At 50.6% G+C, this 25,002-nt stretch overlaps 1 protein-coding gene across 1 annotated transcript; it reads left to right on the plus strand.

Annotated features, from left to right (window-relative positions):
* Nucleotides 1-1,883: 1,883 nt before the first annotated feature.
* FAM83G (family with sequence similarity 83 member G) lies at nucleotides 1,884-21,264 on the plus strand. Its single transcript, XM_032230507.1, is given in 7 exon segments — nucleotides 1,884-3,240; nucleotides 15,167-15,283; nucleotides 15,286-15,329; nucleotides 19,045-19,122; nucleotides 19,125-19,169; nucleotides 20,020-20,033; nucleotides 20,035-21,264. Coding segments are annotated over 7 exon segments (1,722 nt in total). The 5' UTR covers nucleotides 1,884-2,753; the 3' UTR covers nucleotides 20,972-21,264.
* Nucleotides 21,265-25,002: the final 3,738 nt, after the last annotated feature.

Here is a 25,002-nt window from a genome sequence, read left to right on the forward strand (position 1 = left end):
TGCCGGACCTTCCTCCAGATGTCCATGGTGAAGAGGGCACTGCTGCTGTTGAAGATGGAGGTCAGGGACGACATGAGGGCAGCCATCATCACCGCCACCATTAAGCCCCGTAGACCTGGGAGGTGGCGGAAAGGTGAGGTGTTCAATACAACCAACTAAATTTGGGGAGGAGAGGAAGAAGAAGAAGACGAGGAAGGCCACCTGCGGTGTGAAGCCGCCTCATTCAAAGCAAGTCTCCACCTACCGCTGGGCATGAGTTCCATCACCAACTTGGGGTAGGCGATGTTGGCACATCCAACTTCTGTCCCACAGACTTGAGTGCATTCTTCCGGATCAACACACCCAACAGCATCTGAAATCAACACAAACACGAAGGACCCTCAACTTACTGGGCCTCCAGCCACGGGCTGCCCCCCACTTGGGAAAGACCCAACTGCTCCCAAGACCCAGAGGCCAAAATTGATGGCATTGGAACCATGATACCTTTCTGGTATTTTGCCCCGTCATATTATACAATCTTTCCCGATACGTGTAATTTATTTCCTTTTCTTTCTTCTTACGGCTTTTTTCTTATGTAAGGCACCCGTGGGTGTCCGTGGGAGCAGAGTGTGTTTTTTTTTAAGCCTAGGTCCATGAATAAATAAATAAACAAACTACATCTTGGCTTCATTAGATCTGCGGAGTGGCCACGGGACCTGATGAAGTGAGACATAATTCTCCAAGGCTTTTCATGAAATTATTTAGCCTGAAAATTAGGAGCTCCCAGACTCCGCCTGATAATTAACTAGCCCAAGTCATGATAATAATAATAATGGGGACTCATTAGGGATTATTATATTAGACATTCAAGGCGAGAACAGCAACTTCCGCAGAAGCCCAGCACTGCCATGGGTATCACACCAAAAATACCTTCCCCAGCCTCCTGCAGGCATTGCAAGAAGGGCCACAGACACACAGACACACAACACCACACAACCAGAAGGTCTCTGAGCACTAGCTCAGAGGGTCAGGACCCATCGGGAGCAATGCACTGGCCCTCCTGCCCTAGACAGAGAAGGTGGGCGCGGGGGTACCTGCAAAAGAAAGGAAGGGGAGACAGAAAATATGGTCCCAGCTTCCCTTGAGAAACTGCAACCCAAATCCCATTATTATTGTTGTTGTTGTGGGTTGCAGAGTCAGCCAGATGTTTGGGCCCTTCTTCCCAAGGACTGGCAACAGACATATGTTGTTGCTGAATAACCTCCAAGGTCTCCTGGAAAGAAGAAAAAGCTGACTTTTGCAATTGGGCCGAGGGTGATTTTGTTATTGCCGTCCTCACCACTTCATCAGCTGCCCAGTCCAGCCCCTTCAATTAAAACAATTAAACGCACAAACCAAATGAAACAACACAACCCGACTGAAAGTGGGGGGGGGGGAGAGAACAACCCCCGTTCAAATGTGAACGGCAGGCTTGGAAGCGATCTGGGGGTGTTTTTTGGGGGGGGGGGAGGAATCCCGGGAGAGAGGATGCCACGCGTGTCTGGGGGGGGGATGCTGCTCCATTGGGGGGGGTGGAAAAGGCGGGGTTCCTCAGTCCCACGAGACAGCGAACTTTCCTAGGAGCGCACCCGTGTCTGAAGAGGGCAGTGCCAACGTGAGAAAGGCCGCCCTTCCCTCCCTTCCTGGGCATTCCAGGGGGCTGCGACTCTTCCCCTCCAGCTCCCCGCGCCTCCTGTTTGCAAAGAAGGGAGGGAAACTTTGCCCGTGTTTGGAGAAGGCGCCGGCTGCCTTTTGCCCTCCGGAGGCCAAAGTCTGACCAGCTGGCCGGCCAGCAGCCTCTGCCCCTCACGGCCCCCAGCCTGGCCTGACGTGGAAGAGCGGAGCTCCGACTGGGGCGGTGAGTCAGTTTCCTGCCTCCCCTCCGGAGCCCGCCGGAGAGCTCCGCGTGGGACAGGCAGGAACAGGGACGGGCGGGAGGCGGGCGGGGCCACCTGGGACTGCAGGTGAAGTCAGGAGGAGGAGGAGGAGGAGGAGGAGCGCCTTCCTCAGCCGGCTCTCTCCTCCTCCCCTCCCTTCTCCACCTCCTCTCCTCCCGCTGACTTCATTCCCGGCAGACGCCGCTGCAGTTTCCACGCGGCGAGATCCGGCATCTCAGCAGCGCGCCTGGCCAGGCAGCCCAGCTGGCAGAGGAGATCGGTCGGCCGGGAGGACGAGGAGAGCCCCGGGAACGTCCAGGGGGACTGGAGGGCATCGGGCGACGGTCGCCCAGGAGGGGAGCGGCAGGCGACGAAGCCCCGTCCGGCACTTCAGACTGAATTCCTCCACCTTTCGTCACCCGGCGCCTCTGGGCATCTGGAAAGTGGAGGGTGGCGCGGAGGAGAGAGGGGACTGCCGAAAAGCTTCTGACGGAGGAGGAGGAGGAGGAGGAAGATCGGCCCAGATAGTCCTCATTCGGGGAGAGAGAGAGACCTCCGGGGCCGTTGACAAGAGTTCTGGGAGAGGAAGTCCTGGAGACCCATTTGGAGACTCCTGGAGACTTTGGGTTCCACAAGATGAGATGAGGAACCAGGCGAGGAGGAACTGGAGTGGAGGCCAGAAGCATCCGAAACTTTGGGGAGGACTTCTCAAGAGCCTTTGGAGGAGCTGAAGGACTCCATTCGTTGCTGCTAACTGTTCAACTCAGGGATACCAACCACTACCTTATTTCTTTGCCCATCTGAGCTCCTGTTTATTCTTGGTGGAGCAGAGGCTCCTCCTGGTTTCTGAGTCCAAACATGGCTTTCTCCCAGGTTCAGTGTCTGGACAACAGCCACGTCAACTGGAGATCCAGCGAGTCCAAGCCCGAATTCTTCTACAGCGAGGAGCAGAGGTTGGCCTTAGAAGCCCTGGTAGCCAGAGGGCCGGAGGCCTTCTACGAAGTTCTCAAGAAGGAGAACATCCGAGACTTCCTCTCCGAGCTGGAGCTCAGGAAAGTCCTGGAGAACTTGGAAACCTACGACCCTGGAGCGGAGCATCCCCTCAAGGACAGGAGTGGCTGTGTGGACAGTGGCAGCCAGACCGATGACGAAGGCCCGGGGCCTTCTTTGGAATACTGGCCGGAAAGATCTGACCGATCCATCCCGCAACTGGACCTTGGCTGGCCAGAAGCCATTGCTTACCGTGGGGTGACCCGGGCAGCCGTCTACATGCAGCCCCCCATTGACTGCCAGCCCCATATCAAGGAGGTCGTGCGCAAGATGATCTTCCAGGCTCAGAAGGTGAGGAGTGGGGGGGGTGTAGATGTCCCCTGGACCAACCTCAACATCTCAGGCGCTTCCTGGAAGGTCTGCCTGAAGGATGAGCCACCATAGAGCTGAGCTCATCCTGGGCTTTGCTTATGGCCGCTCTCTGACTTGGTGGCATATTTCATCCCATCTCCCAGAAGATGGGAGAAGAGGTGGGACGGGATGAGTGACAGGCTGAAGAGCTAATGGTTAGAAGCCAGCATCCATGATGCTGGAAAGCCTGGGGAGATAGAATGGGGTGGAAGGAAGAGGCCCCCATTCCCAGAAATCGTCTGTCTCCCAAGAACATGAATCAAAACGGAGCCAAAATCTCAGTTTTTCATTTTTTAAAAACCCAGCTACTCGCCTTCCGTAATCCCAAGTAGCTTAATCGTGGGGAAAGGTCCTCTGCAGATGCTCAAGAGCACTCTTGTTCTTATGGACTCCTTGAACGGAATGTGGGTTCCATATTTGCTGAAAGGCGATCTTTTACGTTTCCCTTTGTGTCTGGCCTCTGCATCTCCCCAGGCGAAACATTGCCCAAAACCAGCCTTATTTCTTTCGCTTGGAAAAAGAAATGAAACAGGAAGGGAATTGGATCTGGGCCTCCTAGAATTTCGTACGATGCACAGCTGGGAAAAGGCCACGTGGTTCAAAGGCCCCAGGCAACTTTCAGTCTCAGTGTTCCCATCTGTAAAATGGGAGTAACTGTGACCTAGATTTCTCCGGCTGTTGCAAGAAAGAGATAAAAGGGCTACTTATTAAAAATTCAAGCCCAAATTATAAACAACGACCTCAATCAAAAGTAACTGCAAATGTACTCTCTCTTGATTAACATATTTCAAAACCTCCGGTCCAGCCCCTGGACATACCTTTCCCTCCTCCTCCTCCTCCTAATCACTTTCAACTCAGATTAATTAAAATCGGGAGCGTGTGATCCAGGTCCAGATTCATCTTTATCTTTAGCGCTTCGGTTGATGTTTAGCAATCAAGCATCTGCAGCTGGCGGAAAGGCGATGGCCGTTGCAAAGACGAAGCTGCCATCCCAGAATAAATACATAAATTTATTTACTTTTACCACATTAGGTTGGGAAACGAAACCTGTCAACGGGCAAATAAAGGTGTTTTTCCGGCGTGTTCCTGCTGGCGGATTCCCACACATTTATATCCCTCTTGAACTGCAGTTATCAAAGGGTAGTTTGTAGAGGGGAAGGGAGCCAAAAAGCAATTAAAAAAAAAAATCAGCTACCTGTCATCGAGCCATAATGAGAAATTAAATGTATTATGAGGAGTGAAATATAATGCCTGTAATTATATTTGAAAGATGTTGAGACTCTTGCCAGTCCATTGCATTCCAAGTGGTGAGAAGTTGGGCTTGTGGGAAGATTAGAGACCCCAGCATGCATGGAAGGGGGTCCGTGGATCAAAAGGGTCGAGATGTCAGCTACAAACAGGCCATCAAGACCCTTCCCCACTTTTGATGTGGGCTGTGCGTAAAAGGGATGGAGGTTTGTGGTTGTGTGGCTGCCATTTTGAGTCCTTTGCAGAAAGGAGCATGGACATCCTTGGGAGAACATGAGATTTGGGTGGCCCTTGACTGCCACCTGCCAGGAAAGTTGCCCGTGGCAACGGCCTACCAAAAAGCACGGCATGAAACTTGGATATTGACCAAAGCCTTGGTGGGCATTGGAGATCAATTTCAACGGGCCTCTCTGGCTAAGATATCAGTTACAGAGCGTCCTTTGCTGTCATCTAGCCTATCATGTGGATGGAAACGCACATCCACAGATTGATGACAATTATGTTACACTCCATTGCAAAACCAAGAATGGTCTTGAAGGGAAAAAATTGAAATATTCTGAATAGATGCAGTCCAGGGGAAAACACTCTATAGCAGTGTTTCTCAACCTTGGCAACTTGAAAATGTCTGGACTTCAACTCTCAGAATTCCCCAGCCAGCATTCTGGCTGGGGAATTCTGGGAGTTTGAAGTCCGGACATCTTCAAGTTGCCAAGGTTGAGAAACACTGCTCTATAGGTAACAAGAATAACTGAACACAAGATGAGAGAGAGTGAAGGAAATCACTGGGACATCAACAATCCAAGAATAATTATGACAGTGAGCCTCTGCTTAGGACAAAATCTTTGTTTCCATGGCTTAATAACAAGTCTATTCATGAAAATATTAATAACAAGTCTTCACATGAAAATGACTTAATATAATCTAGAAGCATAACTGATTTCATTGCTTATTATGAACGATGGAGGAAATTAGTAGCTTGAAGAATGATGAGATGTTCTAAATGTGGAGCTAATTTTTTAATATAGTATCAAAGTGGCCGTTTCAAAATATCGGAAGAATACAGACGTTTTACAAGAAGCAAGAATGAAACTTCAGTGAAACTTTATGGTGGGCAGGTGTTGTTCAGATTCTTGTTCTTTAGTTTTTCTTTGCTGAGAAACATACCTGTCTATGAGAAAGTAAGTTTAAATAAACACAATAAACCTTGTGTTTATTAATTTAGAGAAAGCATTTGATAAAGTTGAATAGGCTTGACGTGTGGAATGTTTTCCGCAAACATGGAAAGAAAGGTTGGTTGCTAAGGGTGAAAAAAATGGCATAGAATGGAGGTTTGAGAATAATGGATGTTTTGTGAATGGGTCAGCTGAAAGCAGGACTTCACACAAGATTGTTTACTGCATTTCTGGATAAACATGTCAGGATAACCTTTGGTGACAGAGACATGTTTTGTTTTGATGATGTGGACACATCTGTATTTTATATGCAAATGATGCCATGTTGTTGCCATCTTGTTGTCAACTGAAATTAATGTAGCCAAGACCGTGGAAGTGCATCCAAGGGGGGGAAACAGAGTGAGTGACTGCAAGTTTAGGCGTAAATGGTGAAAAACTAGAGCGAATCGACTTGGAAATCTGAGTTCACAAGTACCTTAAGCCAGGATTGTCTAATTGATTGGTTCCATGGACCAGGCTGGCCTGACTCTTGGTGAGTAAGTGCAGCTAAATTCACACATTCGGGCTAAGTTTTATCTCCAGAAATCAACAAGCCCATGATTGCTTCACACTGGATCTCAGGCGCTGAGTTTTTGTTGAGCTGATCCATCCGGACTCCACCAAAAACTCTCTTGGACAAGCTTGGGCTTGTGAAACCCTTCTAGCCATAACATCAAAGTGTCCTTAGGAGATTAAGCTTCTCTTTCGAGCTGCCTTGGCTTAACCCAGGATTGGTTAGGCACCAAGAATCTGCTTTATTTGCGGTAGCAAAAGCGACCATCGTGCGTTTCTAAGAAGCCTCCGGGAAAATGGCCAAACTTCCACTTTTTTTCAACATAAAATGAAAATAGTTCTCAGTATTCAAAGCTTTCCTAGGGGATTCTGGTGCCTTTTGTCCCCAGGTGTTTCTCGTAGGGGAGAGTCAGAAATGTTGGTGTCAGGTCTTGGATGGTAACGTGACTCTTGTAGGTGGGAGATTCTGCCTTCACGGTCTCCTGAAAGGTCATATGCAGCTCCAGGATCTGCCTACTTCAAGGAGGTCTCCTTGTGGACAAAAGGCCCACCCCCAGGTTCAAATGTGCTTTTTGAGCATCAATGGAGCCTTCGGTGTAGAAATGTTCAAAATCTCTAGAGAGATTGGCAGCTGTTGACCGCTTGGCTGGCTTGACCAAGGAGCCCGAAACACATCAGTGGGACCTTATGAAGGAGGACAGGTGTGGATGGCTTCAGTTGGGTGATTCCCCAAATTTCAGCATCCTCAGAGCTGCGTCAACAACATGATCTGTTGGGTTTTGTACTTTTCAGATGAACTGGCTAGATTGCACTCATAAGGAGCGACAGCAGGAGGCCAGGAAATTAGAGTTGGAAAGTGAGACAGGCAGTATATAAATTTAATAAATCATTAAATCTCAACATTCAAAAGTAGTGTCTCATATTGTCTGGGACAATTCCACCTGTCTCTTTTCGGGCCACTGAATCACAGACCAGACGCCTTTAAGGCAGGTCAAATTCCACGTCATTTCTGTGTCACATTTTCTCACAACATTTAATTTCAAGATCTGTTGCTAACAGCTGTCATTGGCAAATCGTTAGGGTGGCAGCCTAGATTGGGAAGTCGAAAAAGTCCTGCAAAAATCCAGAAAAGAAACCTCCGGTGCCATTGTTTATGAGACCATTGGTCGAATTGGGGGGGGGATTTTTGCTTTTTAAGGGGCTCCTTCAGGGCAGCTGAGTGCTGATGAGATCCTCTCTGTTGTTACACGTTTCTTCGGGGTTCATCTGTTCATCCTTCTCTGAACGGCAGTTCTCGAACGTTGCTCCAGATCTCCAGATGGATATTTTGGAGACCACGGTTTCATCTCTTCTTTTTTTTGCAAATCTCACAAATGAGAAACTCTCTCTCTCGCCAAACAAGAGGCTCCAATTTGTCCTCTTCCATTCCTGCACCCTTGCAAACCGGTTTGAACCTCTCTTCCACAAATACGACTTTGCCTCCTGAGCGGTTCAGTGTGATCTAATGAACCTAGACACAATCGCACCTTTGGAAAAAAAAAAAGGAAAAGGTTTTCTTGGAAGCAATCAAGGAAAAAGGCAGATCAAAGGTCTTTCTAGCATCGTAATCCTTCTTTCTCAAACCCGCACGTGTGACACAGTAGCCCCAACAATGGCAGCGGGGGGCAGCCCTGCTTTTCATGACAATTATTTTGGTTAAGAGCGTGGGAAAAACAGCTTCGTCTTGGCTGGCTCCTCAACGCATCCTCCAGATTCAAGACAAGCTGATTTCAGAAGCAACGGAGGCCACCATCCCGTCTTCAGAGGCCATAAACAGGCTGGGAGGAATCTAACTCTGACACTGCTTCCTAATCCACTCAAAAATGCAGACCAGCGCATAGTCTGAAAACTGCAGCAGCTCAGTGAAAATCCAGCCGTGGGATCTCTAGTTCACAGCAGGCCAGTGCCAACTGGGGGTCTCTGGGGGGAGAGTGGCTGGTTTTAGGGTAGACAAAACGCGGCAAAGAGAAGACTCCCAAAGGAGGAAAAAAAATCCCTTGCGAAGCTGGGGAGAGTGCTTGGGAAAGTTGGCTTCTTACTCTGGCATTTGACAACCAGAGAATAAAATTCAGCTTGACTCTGGACAAAGAGCAGGATTTCTTTTGGCAGATCAGCTGGTGGGGGGGGAGGGGGAGAAAACCATTAATGGGCTGTTTGAGTGGTGATGCGAGTGATATCCTGAAATGTTTCCTTGGGTGGGTTCGTGAAGCGTTCAACAGCATCCTGTCTGGAAGCCGTTATATAAATAGTATTACAGACGAATCAATCAAACTCCGCATGGTGTTACTCTACGGAGAGAAACTGCTGTCAGTTTCGACTTGGAGACCTGGAGACAGAAACCTGGTTAAGGAAACCACAAGCCAGGATATCCTGGTTTCTTTTGGATTACGAATCCCACGGAATCTTTAGCAGAAATCCAGTTTTGGTCTGGGAAAAGGATACCTGGCTCCTCTCGTTCCCTTTTTGGAAAATCCTGGAAACTTTTAAGTTAAAAAAACAACCACTTTGCAGGGATTTTGGTCTCGTTGTCTCCGTTTTAATCGATAATTTAACCGGATAATCTCTTCGCTCGGCTGCCTGGAAAGCTGCATCAGAAGAAAAGTCTTCTTGCCTTCTGCTGTTGGTACATAGAACGTAGAATCCAGAGGCTGAAGGGACCTCGGAGGTCTTCTAGTCCAACCCCCTACTCAAGGTAGGAGATCCCTATCCCAGAATGGCCGCCCAGTCTATTAAAGTGTGTCTTAGGCCCTCAGATTAGCTGCTGATGCTAGTTACCTAGCAGGAGCAGGTAAACGCTGAATTGACCGGGCTCTGCCTATTTTCCCTGGTAGCCAAAGCAGTAAAAATAATTATTGACTCACAGAGGAAGGGAACAAAGACTGAAAGGCTGCACTGGGGCATCTGCAAGCAACCAACAGCTGAGGCCTCCGGGCTGTTTATCCAGCAAGGATTACTCAGTCTGACCTCCGGATTAACCCCCGTTGCTAACAGCAAAGCCCCTGGCCCCGGATTCCTTCAGCAAATCCCCCCCATCCACATGCACACCTTTTCACGCCTCTGCCAGAGCCCCAGGGCTTCCCCAGGGAGAGGCCGTCTAGCTGCATATACAATGTCAAGTTTGCAGGGTTAGGTGACTTGATCTCAGAGGGTCTGGTCAGCCAAGGCAGAGAATTGGATGCACAGGAGGATAAGGGTTTATAAGGCAGCTTCCCCCCCCCCCGCTCCCCAAATTTCCAAGGATGGTTGTGGTTGATGGGACCTCGAGGGCAGTTTTGTCAGTCTTTGCAACTTTTAAGATGCCTGGACTTCAACTCCCAGAATCCCCCAGCCGGCAAACTGAAACCACAGGAAATCCCTGCGGTGGTGTGCAAACTATATGAATCTCAGAGGCTCCCTCATCTGCTTTCAATCCTGGGGAATTTGCCGCTCTGCTTTTTCCTACGGCAAAACGAAGCCGGTGGAGCTGCACCGAACAGCAGCTGCACAATTCCTGGCCCACCGCCTTCCCGCCAGTCTGGAATCAACCCCTTCCGAAGACCCTCCTCTCTTGCAAGAACGCAAAATGCGGCATAGAACCATCATCGGCAACCAGAGGAACCGTAAACAGGGATAGGAGCATGGGAGGAGGAATAGGCCGAAGAGGGAAGAGGTCGGATGCTGGGTAGAATACGGGATGGGTCATTCCTATTCAGAGCCACTGAACTGATGGGTGGTATGGGACTGACAGCCGGCCAGAAGATGGACAGACAGAAGGATGTGGAGAAGCAGGGTTTTTAGCAGCGAGAGAGAAGAGGACGGTCCCATCTGTTTGCAAGGATGCTTCGGTGGTTCCCTAGCTAGCCAGGGGCCCTCGGCGAGCCCTCACCCGAACTAACCATGTTCCTCCAGCTGCTAAGGCAGAGGCAAAGCACCTGAGAACCTCTCAAGAACCTTTCCCTGTGCAGAAACGGAGCTTTCGAGAACGCTCTCTTGCCCAAGCAATCCCTCTCCGGAAAATGGGACAACAGATTTACCCGTTGGGAAAGCAATAATAACACGGGATCTTTTTCCGGCAAGCAGAAGCTGCTTCAGGAGGAAACTTGGGGCCCAAGAGACACTCAGCGTTGTTCTCCAAAGAGCTTCGAAAACAGGTGACGTGTGCCTGGCCCGAGATGAAAGCGGGAGGCAGCAACATCTGTGGGCGCCTGGAGGGAGATTTTGCCCTTAATTATGCCAACAAATCTCCTCCAACTTCCTCAGCTTTGGGTCCCAGATGTGGGAAGCCGGGTGAGATTTCCACTCAGCTCTGGGCGCCAGTGGGGTTCGCAGGAGGAAGGGAAAAAAAATACTTTGCGGGGGGAATCCGAGGGCCCAAAAGTCACCACACAGCTACACACCAACATGGATATGGTCACAAAAAGTCCACCCACACTTACACGCATCATGTTCGTGCCACAGGTCCATATTTTCTGTGTGGTGGAAAGTCCACATGGAACCTCAATCCCACCATCTTGGGGTCACCCTCTGCAGACCCCCAGCCCATGAAATAGTCTCCCCGGCAAATTGTTTCCTTGCTTCTCCCCTCCTGCTCTTCCCATCGCACCCGGGGACTGAGCCAAACCAGTCACAGTTACACAGTTGTCGCTCGGATTATTTGCATGGCGATATAAGTGCCCTGCGTGGCACATGGGGAGTATCTGTGAGACACTCAAGGCGCTGGCTGATCTTGACACGACGGAGCGGGATGATTAAGCGTGATTAAAAGGCGGCGTCTTGAGACAGAGAACTAATTGCTCCTTGTGACAAGGGAGGCTTAAGTAGGCCACAGGAGAGGCAGCCGTTCGGTCATGAGATGGCATTTAGCAGCTTGGCTTGGTGGTGTAGCAAGGCACTCAGCCTCCCAGGCGTGCCTCAATGCCCAATCTGCCGAAAGCAGGTTAGATGGCTGTGTCCTGACCTCCCATGGAGAGGTAGGCCCTGTTCAATCACGATCGCCTCGCCCAGAGAGACATCTTCCAAACCCTGGAATGAAGGCGCAGCTGATCAAAGCATCCGAAAGACGATGGTTGAGAAAAGGCGGCTGAGACAGCTTGTTCAAAGTGGAGCCCCTTCCCACCAAAACAGCTGGCACCACAGCCAGATCCTGGTGCATCTCGATTGCAACAGATCCACAAGGAGCATGTAGGGAAAGGATGGCCTCATGAAGGTCTCGCGATTTGGGAGTTCGGCATGGCGATGGTCTATCTCAGTGTTTCTCAACCTTGGCAACTTGAAGATGTCTGGACTTCAACTCCCAGAATTCCCCAGCCAGCGAATGCTGGCTGGGGAATTCTGGGAGTTGGAGTCCAGACATCTTCAAGTAGCCAAGGTGGAGAAACACTGGTCTATCTCAAACCACTTCTAGAGGCCCCTTGGGCACCTGTGGTCCATCTGGTGTGTCTGGGGTGGGTGGGCAGGAGGAGACACGCTAGAGATCTGGACTGCTTTGCCCCTGAAGGACTTTCTGGTTCTTGGGTCAAGATAAGTAGGTAGGACCTCTTTTTTCAAGGACCACAATGGGCACCCCCCCCCCAAGTATGACACACGAGAGCCACAGACTCTGCCATCATTCCTGGATGGCAATTTTTCCAAGGGCCTCCTGCAAGACCACCATTGGGAACTGGGGAGAAAAGACCCTCTCCCCAAAAGGCAACTTTTGACTATTCCAGAGAGTTGAGATTTTTGCAACATGTACTGTCAGAGAACGTGTCCCCACACTGCAACCTCACAGCTTATCTCAGGACTCAACACAGACCCAAGTATCTTCTGCTGGGTTTTTCATGTATGTAGTAGTAGTAGTAGTAGTAGTAGTAGTAGTAGTAGTAGTAGTAGTTTATTGGTCTTGTATGCCGCCCACTCCCGAAGGACTCCGGGCGGCTTACAATAAACAAGGGAAGGGGATAAATAAGACAAAACAACACTTTAAAATACACAACATTCTTAGTTATCGTGGGGCTGGGTATTTCAACAGCCCCCCCCCCGGCCTGCTGGAGCAGCCAGGACTTAGTGGCTTTGCGGAAGGCCGGGAGGGTAGTAAGGGTCCGGATGTGTTTGTGTGTGAGAGAGAGAGAGAATTCCTAGCACAAACAGTTCTGAACTTAATCAGCTCCTGTAATGTTTTTCTCACATTTTCCTTCTTTCAACCAAGAACGGGGGGCTCCAGAGCAACAGAGCAGAGCCACTCCGAACACCTTCGCTCAAAACTGGGGGTCCTGCCTCTTCCTAGAAACCCCCCCCCCTCCATAACCTCATTTCGGGTTCTCCCAGGTGTCCAAAACCTTATTCTGCCCCTGCGGTTTCCCCCAATCCACTGACCAGACCATCAAGTCAAATCGTGCAGACTCAGCTGGATTCAATCTGGGATCGCTTGAGGGTGTTCCTCAAATCCAGCCTGTTGGCTGGTTCGTGTTTGTTGTATTGTGAGGATCCAGAATCCTGGGACTGTGGTGTGAAAACAGCAACACGTCCTTTGTTTCTTTTAAAAAGGAGGTTTGGCTACTGAGATCCTGATTTTTTCCCTTTCGGCAGAAAAGTCCCTTAAAAGTCTTTGGCCAGAAGAACCAGGAACCATCTACATTTAAAATTTTTAGCGTTTGGGTGTTTTTCTGTTGCTGTTATTCAGTGGTCCCAAACTTGGCAACTTTAAGACTTGTGGACTTCAACTCCCAGAATTCTCCAGCCAACTTGTGGACTTCAACTCCCAGAATTCTCCAGCCAACTCTGGCTGGAGAATTCTGGGAGTTTAAGTCCACAAGTCTTAAAGTTGCCAAGTTTGGGAACCACTGCTGTTATTGTTCGGTTGTTTTGTTTTAAAACCTGTGAGCAGCCGATAGTTGTGTATGTAAAATGTGTGGCTGCACAAACTGAATGAATGTCCTTTGCTTGTAAATAAATCCCACGAGAGAGAGAGGGGGAGGGAGGGAGGGAGGGAGGCATGAATGCCTTACAGAAATGTTTTCCAGTCTTGCAATTTTAAGATGTGTGCATTTCAATTCTGGGAGTTGAAGTCCACGCATCTTAAAAGTTGCCAAAATTGAGAAATACTGCCTTACATCCAACGATGCAATTCTCACAATTAGGATGCTGGCAAGGTTTGGAGGACCGGGGTGGAAAAACTCACAGAAAAAGGGGGTGTCTTTCCCTTAATTTATGTGGGACACAATTCCTGGGAAAATGAAAGGGCTTGTCTTGAACCCACACATTCCTAGAGGCAAAAAAAAAACCCCTTCTTCCCACATTTTCTCAGAGTCTCTACAAAGGAAAGCGGAGCAAGTCAGCCCCAGCTCCCTTCTCGCTTCACCTCGTCTACTCCCGATCATGTTTTCAATTCTCTCTCTTTAATTTGCCGCCTGCCTCGGTTTCCCTTTGCTGACCCAGTGACTTTCCTGCTCTTGAATTGAATCTCTCGGGTCGAGAGCCGACTCTCGTAAGAGCTACATTACGCAGCCCGAAGTCAGATCATGCCAGAATATGATCCCCCCCCTTTTCTCTTACAAGATGTAAACACGTCTCGGCTCCTTTCACAGCAGCTAAGGCTGCATCAGAGGTCGACTCCGTTTCTCCACGAAATGCATAGAAGAAAAGGTGTTTTTTCCAGCCTCTTGTTTTGAGAAAGTAGCCCACCCACACAGTTGGGACCCAGATGGAAAAGAGGTTCCTTTCCATCTGAAAGGAACCTCCAGAAAGGCTCCAGAAAGCAAGAGAGGGGTTTGTTTTCCCAGTGCAACATGGAACCAGGCCATATGAAAACACCTTTATGCTTACAGCAAGCCTCGATCAGCCAAAGCAGAGGTTTTTAAGGAATTGGGACTCTTCGCTTCTCTTTGGAAGTTGAAACCGCCCCAAGCTCAGCCTCTGAAGAGGGGGGAAAAGCGAAGTTTGCCCTGCCTATGGAGAGTCATCCAAGTCCCGGTTGTCCCCAAAGAGGCTTTTTCAAAAGGCAGCTGGACTTCCTTTCTTTTCTTGAAGGTGTTTCGCTTTTCCCGCAAGAAGCTTTTTGGGAAAAGTCTGTGATGTGCTGTGCATTGAGTACCTGATAGCCAGGAGGGCTCCTGGCGGAAAGACGGTCCTGCGTTGAGGGTTTGTCATGGGAAAATGGGTTTTTGTTCTGTGCCCCAAATGTTGGAATGTGGTCCCCATCCAAGCAATTAGCAAATGCCACCGGCTCAGAGAGGGGGGGTGGATTTCTTGGGGCCACCCACGGAGTCCTGGGCTCTTGAATGTTTGGGGTGAAATGGAGAACTGCTGTGTGTGTGCGTTGATCCAAGGAGAACATTCGAGGAGCTTTACGGGGTGCAATCAAGGAGCAACCATTTGCTCTACTCCAGCACATAAGTCTCTCCCTCTACGTGGTTCCCTCCTGTAAAGACCGGTGGGAATGAGAACCAGTGACTTCCAGGCCAGGCAAAATCGTTTAGGGAAACCTGAACCGAAATCTCCCAACCGGGAAGAGAACAGCCCAATTTCCGTAGACTTGAAAGGGGAGGAAGACAAGATCTAGGATTTGAACCCCCAAGTGGGCATGGAGAAAGAGCTTAATTGCTACGTTTGGCGCGAGGCAGATCTTCTATGCAGATAGCAGCTTCTGTCTTAATTGCAATCAAGCCATTAAGACAGCCGTGCTGAGTCTTTCAGCTTCTGCTGTAAGCCAGTTCTTGACCTGGGGGCGATGGGAGCTGGAGAGTCAAGATTTATTGCCACGCTTAGTGTGAATCAGGCACCTCCAGAAATGCTGGGTTTACCGTTCCAGAATCCCCCAGCCAACTAAGAGGTAAGGCCACATCTGGAAATACGTTTCGCTCCCGTGGGCTGACGTCTCCTTTCTCCCTCTCGGCAGGTGGTCGCGGGTGGTGATGGACATGTTCACGGACGTTGACATCTTCAAGGACCTCCTGGACGCAGGCTTCAAGCGGAAAGTGGCCATCTACATCATCATAGACGAATCCAACCTGAGATATTTCTCCAGATGTGCGAGCGAGCCCAGATGCACGCCGGCCACCTGAAGGTAAATCAGCCCGGAGTCTGGCAAACGGTCCCGTTGAAACGTTGCCCCCCCCCAAAAAAGGGGAGAGATAAAAGACCCTCGGGGTGCTTTTGTAGTCTGGGAGGATGTTTTCATCGGCCCAATTCAGGGGATAATACTTTCCCCGTTTTGCAATAATTGCAACTTTCCCAAATTCCTTTAAGCCTTGGCTCCGGAGACGGTGGCGCTTGCCAGCCAATCCCATCCATGCTGGAGCATCGAGAGCTTGCGAGAAGAGTCTCATGGCACCAGTGGCCACGATATGGATCTCTTAGCAGCACATTCCTTCGCTCTGCCTGCTTTCTCCCCGTCGTCCCTTTCAGCAGCCATGAGAGGGGAAGGCAGCAGATCTTCACCACGATTCCACTTTCTCAGTTAACCAAGACCCCGCCCAGGGACGGCGGACCTTGTCGGCACCGCCTGCCCAAACTGGAACAACATGTGGGTGCCAGAGCACCAGAAACCCAACTACCAGCTGGCACTTGGAATGCCTTTTCTTGGCCATTTTGGGGGGCATTTTCAAGCTGTTTTCCAGCACTACAGTGGCCATGAACAGTAGCTGGTGACAGTGAGCGTGCCCACGGAGAGGGCCCTCCACATGCCACCTCTGGCACACATGCCACGGTCTCCATCACAGCCGTAGCCCTCACTAATGGAAAGGTTAGATTCAAGAGTCTTGATTAATGCCTAGAAAGCTTCTCCCCCCCCCCCCCAGAATCAAGCCAAACTCCGACTGCCGAGGACGTTGGGGGCAAGTGTCTACACTCTTCTTGGCCATAGCTCAAAGCGACTTTGCCAGAACCTCCTTCTTGGATAGAAGGAGAGCGACTGGCCCCCTCAGTTGGCTTCATGCCTAAGGCAGGACTGGAACTCAAGGTCTCTCAGCTTCTATCCGAACAGAACAGAACAACAGAGTCGGAAGGGACCTTGGAGGTCTTCTAGTCCAGCCCCTTGCTCAAGGCAGGAGACCCTCTACCGTTTCAGACAAATGGTTGTCCAGTCCTTCTCAAAAAGCCCCCAAGTTGTGGAGCAGCCACAACTTCTGGTGGCAATCTGTTCCACTGGTTAATGGCCCTCACAGTTTTCTAACTCGTGTAGGCCAAAATGGGTGAAGAGGGCGCCCAGATGCATTTCCCATTTCCAAGAACCAATTGTAGAGCTCCTTGTTCCCAATGGCCAACAAAGCTGCATCTTGCAGGGGATGACAAAAAGTTATAAAAGCCGAGAGAGGGGGGGGTGGGAGAACAGGAAACCTCTTGCATCATACTTGGTATGTTGGGACAAAGAAAGACTTTTTACACCTCGATTGGTTGTTTCAAACGGTGAGACCACCAAACACACATCCTAAGAGTCGTTGCACCCATTTTGCAACGAAGCACACGGGGCTGGGGGGGAAAGAAGGGCGGGCTAAGGCCACGGGTGGTTTTGAGTGGTGGTGGGTTTTCCAACATGCTACGTCAGAAGCGGCTGGGGATGGGACAGGTTTGTCGCACAGTCTTCCCCTCGGAGCGTTCTTGGTGGTCTGAAGCACGGCGAAAAGATACGGGGCAGAGCCGATGGGTTCACTCTGTGCCCTTTGCCCTCTTGCTAGACCAACACACACACACACCCACACACACCACACACTTCCAGGGGCCAAAGATGAGAGATCTCCCTTGGTCTCGTTTTTCGAAACATGGAGCTGCACTTACCCATCGGGCGGTTATAAACAAAAGCCACCTTTGCCTTGCATCGCCCTGGAGGGAGGCCTCATCCTGCTCGGGTGTTTTCTTTGAAAACTCGGTTCCATGCGGCTCCACCTTCAGCACATAACGCTGACAAAAGGCTGTGGAAGGGAGCTCGCATCTGTTTACCTTTTTCAAAGCTCATAAGCTGCTCCCAATCAAAGCCAGCTCAGTTGCTTCAAAGATCTGGAGATGTTTGCTCGCGTGGGCTCCAGGGGGGAAGCTGGATTCTCTAGTTTTCTCAACCTCAGGAACTTTTAAGATTTGGGGACTTTAACTCCCAGATTTCTGGGAATTGACTCCAACGGTCCCACCTCCGAGATCCTAAAATTCCACGATTCCCTTTGGGGGAACAACAGTTCCGTTCCCATCAACCTCGGTGTCCATCTGAGGACACCCGAGCTTCGGCACCATCACACCTGGCAAGAGTCGGCACGCAGGTGCGAGGGGTCAGCCCCAAGGCACCCTGGGAAATGCCTCCAGCACATGTTTGCCCAGTGACTCAGCCTTTGGCTCGAGCTGCGACGCTGCTCCTCTTCCCTGCCAACCATCCGTCTTGGCTGTTTGCTCCCCGGTTTCTTTTTTGTTCTGCTCCGGCTCGGCTCAATCAACAAATTGCTCTCATTTAAGACAGCTGCCCCGACTGCATTTTTTCCCCCTCTTGTTGTCAGTTGGGGCTGCTGGTTTTCAATGGACTGTGCTGGCTTTTCTTCCGTGGAAAATAAATATCTCATCACGTCATTCATTCACTTCAGAACAAAACAAGGCGTTCAGCCTTAAAATGCTGGCGGGGCGAGGAAAGGCCTGAAGAATGAAAAAAAAAATATGTTTTTGGAACGAGAGCAATTAGGAGTTAATGGTCTCCACCTTCTTCCTGGAGATTTCCCCTCGGAGGCTCTTCCCTTTGACCCAAACGTTTAACAAAGTTCTCGAGAACTTTTAAAGCAGCACCCTCTTCCGGATGAGCCACTTGTTGACTTTTTGCCAACCCATCGCCTTTCTTGAGTTCAGAACATCCGAAATGTGAGCCTAGTCATAGCAAAGGCAATAAAGACGGGGAAATCCAGCTTTTTATTAACTTTCCTAAGAACTCTGTTCGTGGCCTTTGACTAGTCCCTCACATCCTCTTCCAGCTTCAGGGCTGCTCCTTAAAACCTGCCCATCGTTGGCACGCATTGACTTTTTCTACAAGGGAACTTTTATATTCCTTCCTTCAACTTCCCTCTTTCTCTCTTCTTCTCCCTTTAAAACGTCCTCAGCTGAACAGCCATACACAGGCTGCCCGTTATGGTTCTTTTAAGTCGTGATGGTCATAAAGAGGTTCATCACATAACCAACCCAACTTTTGCCAACTTGTTTTTTCCCACAGTAGTTGTTCGGCAAACGTGGCAGCCAGTTTGCAAATGAGGTGATTTTTGCCAAAACAAAACAAATTTCAGTTTCCAGCAGGAACATCCTAAGCGCCTCAGCCACACAGGTGCATTCATGGGTGGAATAAAGCGAATTAGGTTTAGCTCAGCACTTTCTCAATATGGGGAGGCTCCATTACGGGCAGCACCCAACACATGTCGGCATGTTGCAATGCTGCACTTTTCTGGTTTTCACGCACCACAACTTCCCACTTCCCGCTTTCGCCCCGGCCCCTCCCTTCACCAGCAAGGAGGTTTGCAAAACAGGCATCGCACAGCCCAAATTATTTGGGCTTTGCAAAGATGCTTCGGTAATCAACTTGGCTGCCTCTTCCATCCGCAGCAAGCAGTATTGTGCTGAATAAGTCAGACTCGGAGGGCCTACCGGAATGGCCACGCCAACCTTCTCTGGCCCACCCCCCCACACCCCCCCCCCCCCTCGCCATCCGTGTTTGAAACCACAACTCTGGCTCCCAGTGCCCCAAATGAAAGAAATGTCCTTTAAGTGCCGATAGCCGTTTTTACCTGCCGACCCGGCTTATTTCTGCCCTTCTGTGTCTGCAGCATCTCCGCATCGGCACAATGGGGGCACGGAGTTTTTACCCGCCCGCCATGACGTTCAAAGGAGCCTTGGCTCAGAAGTTTTCATGTTTGTGGATGGGACCAAAGCCGTGTGTGCTCGTCAGGTAGTGGAGAACCTGGAGAGGCCCTGATTTGGGGTCCAGCTACCTTGGCTTTGGGCTTTGTGGGTGGGAATGAGGCCCCTGGGCAACCAAGGGAAGGAGGGAGATGAGGAGGGAAAGGAAAGAAGGGCAAACCAGAGAAGTGAGGGAGGGAGGTAAGAGTAGGAGAGGGGAAGGAGGAGGAGAAGAGAGAGGAGTGGGGGAGAGAGAGGGGAGAGGCAAAGAGGAAGGAGAGAAGGAAAGAAGGGGAGAAGGGAGGTTGGGAAGATGGAAGGAGCAGGATTATGCAAACAGAGGGAGGTGCAGGGGGGTGGCAAGAAAGTGACCCCCAACTCTGTTTTCTATATTGTAAGAGATAGTGATAATGGTGATGCCTTTACAGAATGTCTATTGTGTGGTGTCTGTGAAAGGAAGAAATATAAAACTGTATACCTGAAGGGGCTATTGGCGTAAAGACCCCTGTGGGAGACCCTGCAGCCAAAAGGAAGCTACCTCTCTCATGGACAGACAGGCAGAAAACGGGGGGCCACACCAAAGTCCATACTTAGCTTCTTCTCTTGACCCATAACCAAGATGAACAAGCAACAGCTATCTAGATTTTGTGCAGAAAACAGGTGTAGGATGGCATGGCCCAAACACTTTGGCTGTAAAAATTCACTCTTGCTTGTTTGTCGTAGTGCTTCTCACTAGGTTTAAGCGGTGGTGGACTTCGACTCCAGAATCCCCCAGGCTGAGCGTCCACACCTCTTGAAACCTGCCCCGGTTGAGGAGCCCCATTCGGGCAGGGCTTCTCCTTAGCCCACCTCCTTCTAGCCTTTTCTCTGAGGCCCCCAATGTACCCTCCGCATTCCCTCAGTTCACCTGGTCAGCCCCGGACCGACCGGAACGTCATTTCCGTGCTTTCGGGCCAGGTGGTTGAGGCCTTCGACAAGCAGTTCCAGGAGCTGTACCTGATGTCCCGGAGCGTCAGCCTCAAGTCCATCCCCATGGGAGAGGAACCGGAAGCCGAGCCGGTCATCCTGCCTTCCGTTGTCTCCCTGACACCAACCAACTCCGTGGTGAAGAAAATGATCAATCCGAAATATGCTCTGGTCAAGGCCAAAAGCACCGAGCAGAGGCAGTCAGCAGCAAAGCCAGCAGTGAGAAGGCCCTGGCTGAACAACGTCCAGAAGCCCAAGTCAAGGTCATCCCCGAGGACCGCGTGTCGAGAGGCCCAGCAACCTCGTGGAGAAGGTGCCGACCATCCACCCGGGTCTCCTCAACCTGGAGAAGGCCACATGTTCGAGTACCTGCCCACTTGGGTGGAGCCCGATCCGGAACCCGGAAGCGAAGTTCTGGGCTACATCACATCATTGACCCCAGGTGAAGAACATCCACTTTCTCAGATCAACCGCATCAAGGTGTGCGATGTCTCCAAGGCCAACGCCCACACAGGGTTGCTCTCAAGCAGCAAAAGGCCCTCGAGGCCAAGAACAGAGCTGCCCAGGAAGGGGCCACCGAGAAAGTGCCCCAGACTTCTCCCCCACCCCTGCTGGGATTCTGCCCTTCTCCATCCCACGACCAGCCGCCTCCTTCCAATCCCTTGGCCACCAGCCCCATGGAGAAGTCTCCCAGGCACCTGGTCACGGGGAGACGATTGCCACTCTGGCCAACAACAAGCACTTGAAGCAAATGCTGGACCCCCAAGGAGAAGGCGGAAGCGCAGGCTGCCCCAGTGCCCAAGCCGAGGAGGGCCCACGCAAAGGACCCCGTCTCCAAGAAAGCAGGACCCGCAGAGGAGAGAACGGGGAGGCCGGAAGGCCCCGTGATACACCAGCCAGGGACCACCCCTGCACACCCATCCGCCAAAGAAGGGACCCCACAGATTGCCCACGCAGGGAACCACCTCAAGGTGAGCACGGAAACGGCTGGACGGAGGAAGGAAACGTCTTCCCCATGAACGGGGTGCAGAGTGGTGAGGGGGAGGCGGAAGAGGACGAGGAGAAGACTACGAGACCCCCAGGGACCACGGAAGCCGCTCCGGCAGCTCCCCTGCCCATAGCTGCGACCTCTCCAAACGCGTCCTCCGTCCACTGTGACAAACACGGGGGGCGGCCCAGATGTGCCCGCTGCGGAGGACCAACTCCGACTTCCTTCTCAACGGAGAGGGGCCCGGCCTTCACCACTTGCCACGGAAACTGAGTGAGCCCTACGTCAGCCGGGGAACCTTTGTAAGCCCCCTGGGGAGCCCCCCACCAAGGCTTACCTCCGCCTCTGGAGGAAGCCACTCAAAGGAGGAGGCGGAAAAGTGACAGCCTGGAGGAGACGAGGTGCGTTTGGGAAGGGGCCACCCCCTGCATGCTTTACCTGCTGGCTACATTACCTGTACGAGCGAGGCTCCACAGGTAGGCATCTTCTGTGGGAGCGTTCTACCCTTAGCATGTGGGCTCAGCTCTAGCAGGGCTCCCTAGCAGGAAACGTGACTGTCCTCTTAACACAGAATGTGGGTGTGAGGACTGTCCCAGCCATCCCTGGGGAGAAGGGCCACTTCCAAGGGTGCTCCTTGTGGGAAACCTTCCTCGGAGAGGTGGGCTGGGGGGCAAGGACGACCCTTGAGTGCTGCTGTTCAGAAACACACTTGTACTAAATAGCTGCAAAGACGGAGAGAAGATTAGGAATCCTGTCTCCTTGACCATCGTAGCTTCTCAGTAGGCCACCAAACATGGCATCAGCCCAACTGTTCCCTTCTGCCCATGATTCCCAGAGCCAATGAGCTCTCAATGCTGGAGGGTCAGAGTATAGGCCTTAAGATCAGTGGCCACAAAGAGCTTCATCCTCTTTGTCTCTTCTCCTGTCAGAAGCCATCCAAGCTGATGGCCTTCACCACCCTTTGGGCCAGCAGTTCCAGAGTTTCCCGGTGAGGGCACCAGCTCTAGGAAATATCCCTCTAGATCAGATGCCAATAGCAATAACCAATCGATCACCCAACCCTTGGCCTTGGCCATGCCTTCCAACCCAACCCAACACCATCAGCTCATAAAAACGCTTTTTGCATCCACCAACATTTCATTGGGGTATTGAGAGGCTGGGTTGGAACCCCGAAGAAGATCCTTTGGCTGGGAATTATGGGAATGGAAACTCAGGCCAGACCCATCCAATGGGGCGGCGGAATAGAACAGTTGTAAAATAATGGTTGATATCGGGAGCTGTCCTGAGGGGGTGGCCGTCTATTATAGCCATTGGTCGCAAGTGGGAATCATTTGCAGTCGCTCTCCTCTCCCAATAGGGAAGTTAGGAGGCAACTGGAAGCGGCAATTGTTCGTTTCTCTGAGAACGGCAATTAGCTCTGCCTGCTTAATCTCATGGCCCCAGAGGCAATATTCTTCCAGGCCCACATTTCTCTCCCATCTTGGATTGCGACACTCTCTCATGTTGAGCGGACCTCTTCTCCAGAACTGCTTCTGGTATAGCAGTTAGACTTATATACCGCTTCATAGGGCTTTCAGCCCTCCCTAAGCGGTTTACAGAGTCAGCATATCGCCCCCCAACAACAATCCGGGTCCTCATTTCACCCACCTCGGAAGGTGGAAGGCTGAGTCAACCCTGAGCCGGTGAGATTGAACCGCCGAACTGCAGAACTGCAGTCAGCTGAAGTAGCCTGCAGTGCTGCATTTACCACTGCGCCACCTCGGTATGGGATCAGAACACCCAGCTCCATAGTTTTAAGTCCCTCCCACACCCCCCAATTTTATCAAGCCTTTCCCAAGAGCTCAACTCTTGAGAAGATCTTGATCTGCACCTGGGGAAGAGTCGTCTAGAAGTCAACCTTTGTTCTCCCAAAGTGCTTCAAGCCCAGATTTAGGACCAAGGTTAAGTGGAGACGCCGGGCCGTGTCATGTCTGCCACGGACCTCCAAGGTGCCCAGCTCTTCCACCCAAAGCCTCAGGGTCCACATATGTGGTAGCTGAAGGAGAAGGTCTTCAGCAAAGGTTGCTATGGGGTGTCTAAAGCCAACCACAGCCTTTGGGGCTCCCCAGGAGAACTTGTGACCAACAACCTCTGATTGGTGTTTTTTCCCCCCCATCAGGTTCACACAAGCCGTGTTCTGATTGGTTCCGTTCACGGCTTGGCCTGAATTTATTTATGAATTTATTAGGTCATTAGTGTTTACATCCTTGCCGCAATCAATCTGCGCCTCTTGGCGATGTAGACATAATATATATATAGTATATATATATATATATATATATATATATAATATATATATATATATATATATGATATATATATATATATATAATATATATATATACTCATGCATATAAAATACAGGAAGAATAAAAAACAATGCCATCAAAATTAAATTAAAATGGAGCAATACATAATTACATAAAACGCCAGTGCAGTTACCAGCTAATTAAACGGAAGGGCTCCACTTTAACCTCTATCGCAGGGTTCCTTAGCCTCAGCTACTCAAAGTTAGGAGCTCAGCTCCAAGAATTCCCCAGCCAGCAAATTAAAGAAGGAAAAAAACAAGGGAAAGGCCATAAAAGCAACACAACAGCAGAAACAATTATACAAAAGGCCTCTCGTGCATAGATATAAGAAGCATGTTGTGCAAGGCTGCTGGTTATTATTATTATTATTATTATTATTATTATTATTATTATTATTATTATTATTATTCCAGCGTAGTCAACAAGCACTGTTGACTAACAAGGCTTTCCTAATACCGGACAGTCCTGAATTCTAACATTAGCAGAGGAGAAGTGCAGTAACCTTGATGGGCATCAGACAAGCTATGGGTAGAAATGCCTCCCCTCCCCACCCACACACGCTTCCTCAGATGCCTGGCAGGTTTCGTGCACAGCTCACCCTCCTGTCAATCAGGTTGCACCCTTGAGATGATTCCTGGAGGAAGGCATTCGTAACTGCGTTCAGGAAGTGAGCAAGTGAACCCATTCCAGGGAGAGCAGAGCAGAACTGGACCTCCAACGAGGCCAGTCAATTGTCCTGCGCTGGGGCACTGGAGAAGTTAAAGGCCCGTTCTCCTGTCCCGGCCCAACTGCAATTTGCCAAGCTGGGCACATATGCCCACCCTGGAAGCTCTCTTGCAGCTACTTCCCTGGGCCAGGCTGGGTTCTGCTAGGTGCCCCAGTTATGAAGCCTTCGGGCCTCTTCAGTATGAAAAAAAAACAAAACCAGAAGGATTTTCCTGGCAGCTTACCTGGGTAGAGAATTCGGCTAATCATGCCCGGCATAACATGACAATCATTGGCAGCATTTTCAGGTAGCTGGCAAGGATGGAGGCGGCCTTGGCATGGTTGAGACTCCTGGCCGAGAGGGACCTCTGGACAATGACCTGGAAAGACAGAAGAGTGAATTCTCCCATAATTGAAAAATCCCCAGGTTGGCTAGGGAATTTCTTTCTTTCTCTTTCTGTGTGTCTCCCTCCCTCCCTCCATTCTCATTCTCTCTCTCACTTTCCCTCCCTTGCTCCCTCTCTCCCTCTCCCTCCCTTGCTCTCATACACACACATCTATCCATCCATCCATCCATCCATCCATCCATCTATCCATCTCTCTGCCTGCCTGCCTGCCTGCCTACCGAGGTAGTGCAGTGGTTAGGGTGCAGTACTGCAGGCCACTTCAGCTGACTGTTATCTGCAGTTCAGCGGTTCTAATCTCACCGGCTCAAGGTTGACTCAGCCTTCCATCCTTCCGAGGTGGGTGAAATGAGGACCCGGATTGTTGTTGGGGGCGATATGCTGACTCTGTAAACCGCTTAGAGAGGGCTGAAAGCCCTATGAAGCGGTATAAGTCTAACTGCTATTGCTATCTATCTATATATCTATCTATCT

Source organism: Thamnophis elegans, chromosome 14 (assembly GCF_009769535.1).
Source record: "Thamnophis elegans isolate rThaEle1 chromosome 14, rThaEle1.pri, whole genome shotgun sequence".
Classification (NCBI taxonomy): domain Eukaryota; kingdom Metazoa; phylum Chordata; class Lepidosauria; order Squamata; family Colubridae; genus Thamnophis; species Thamnophis elegans.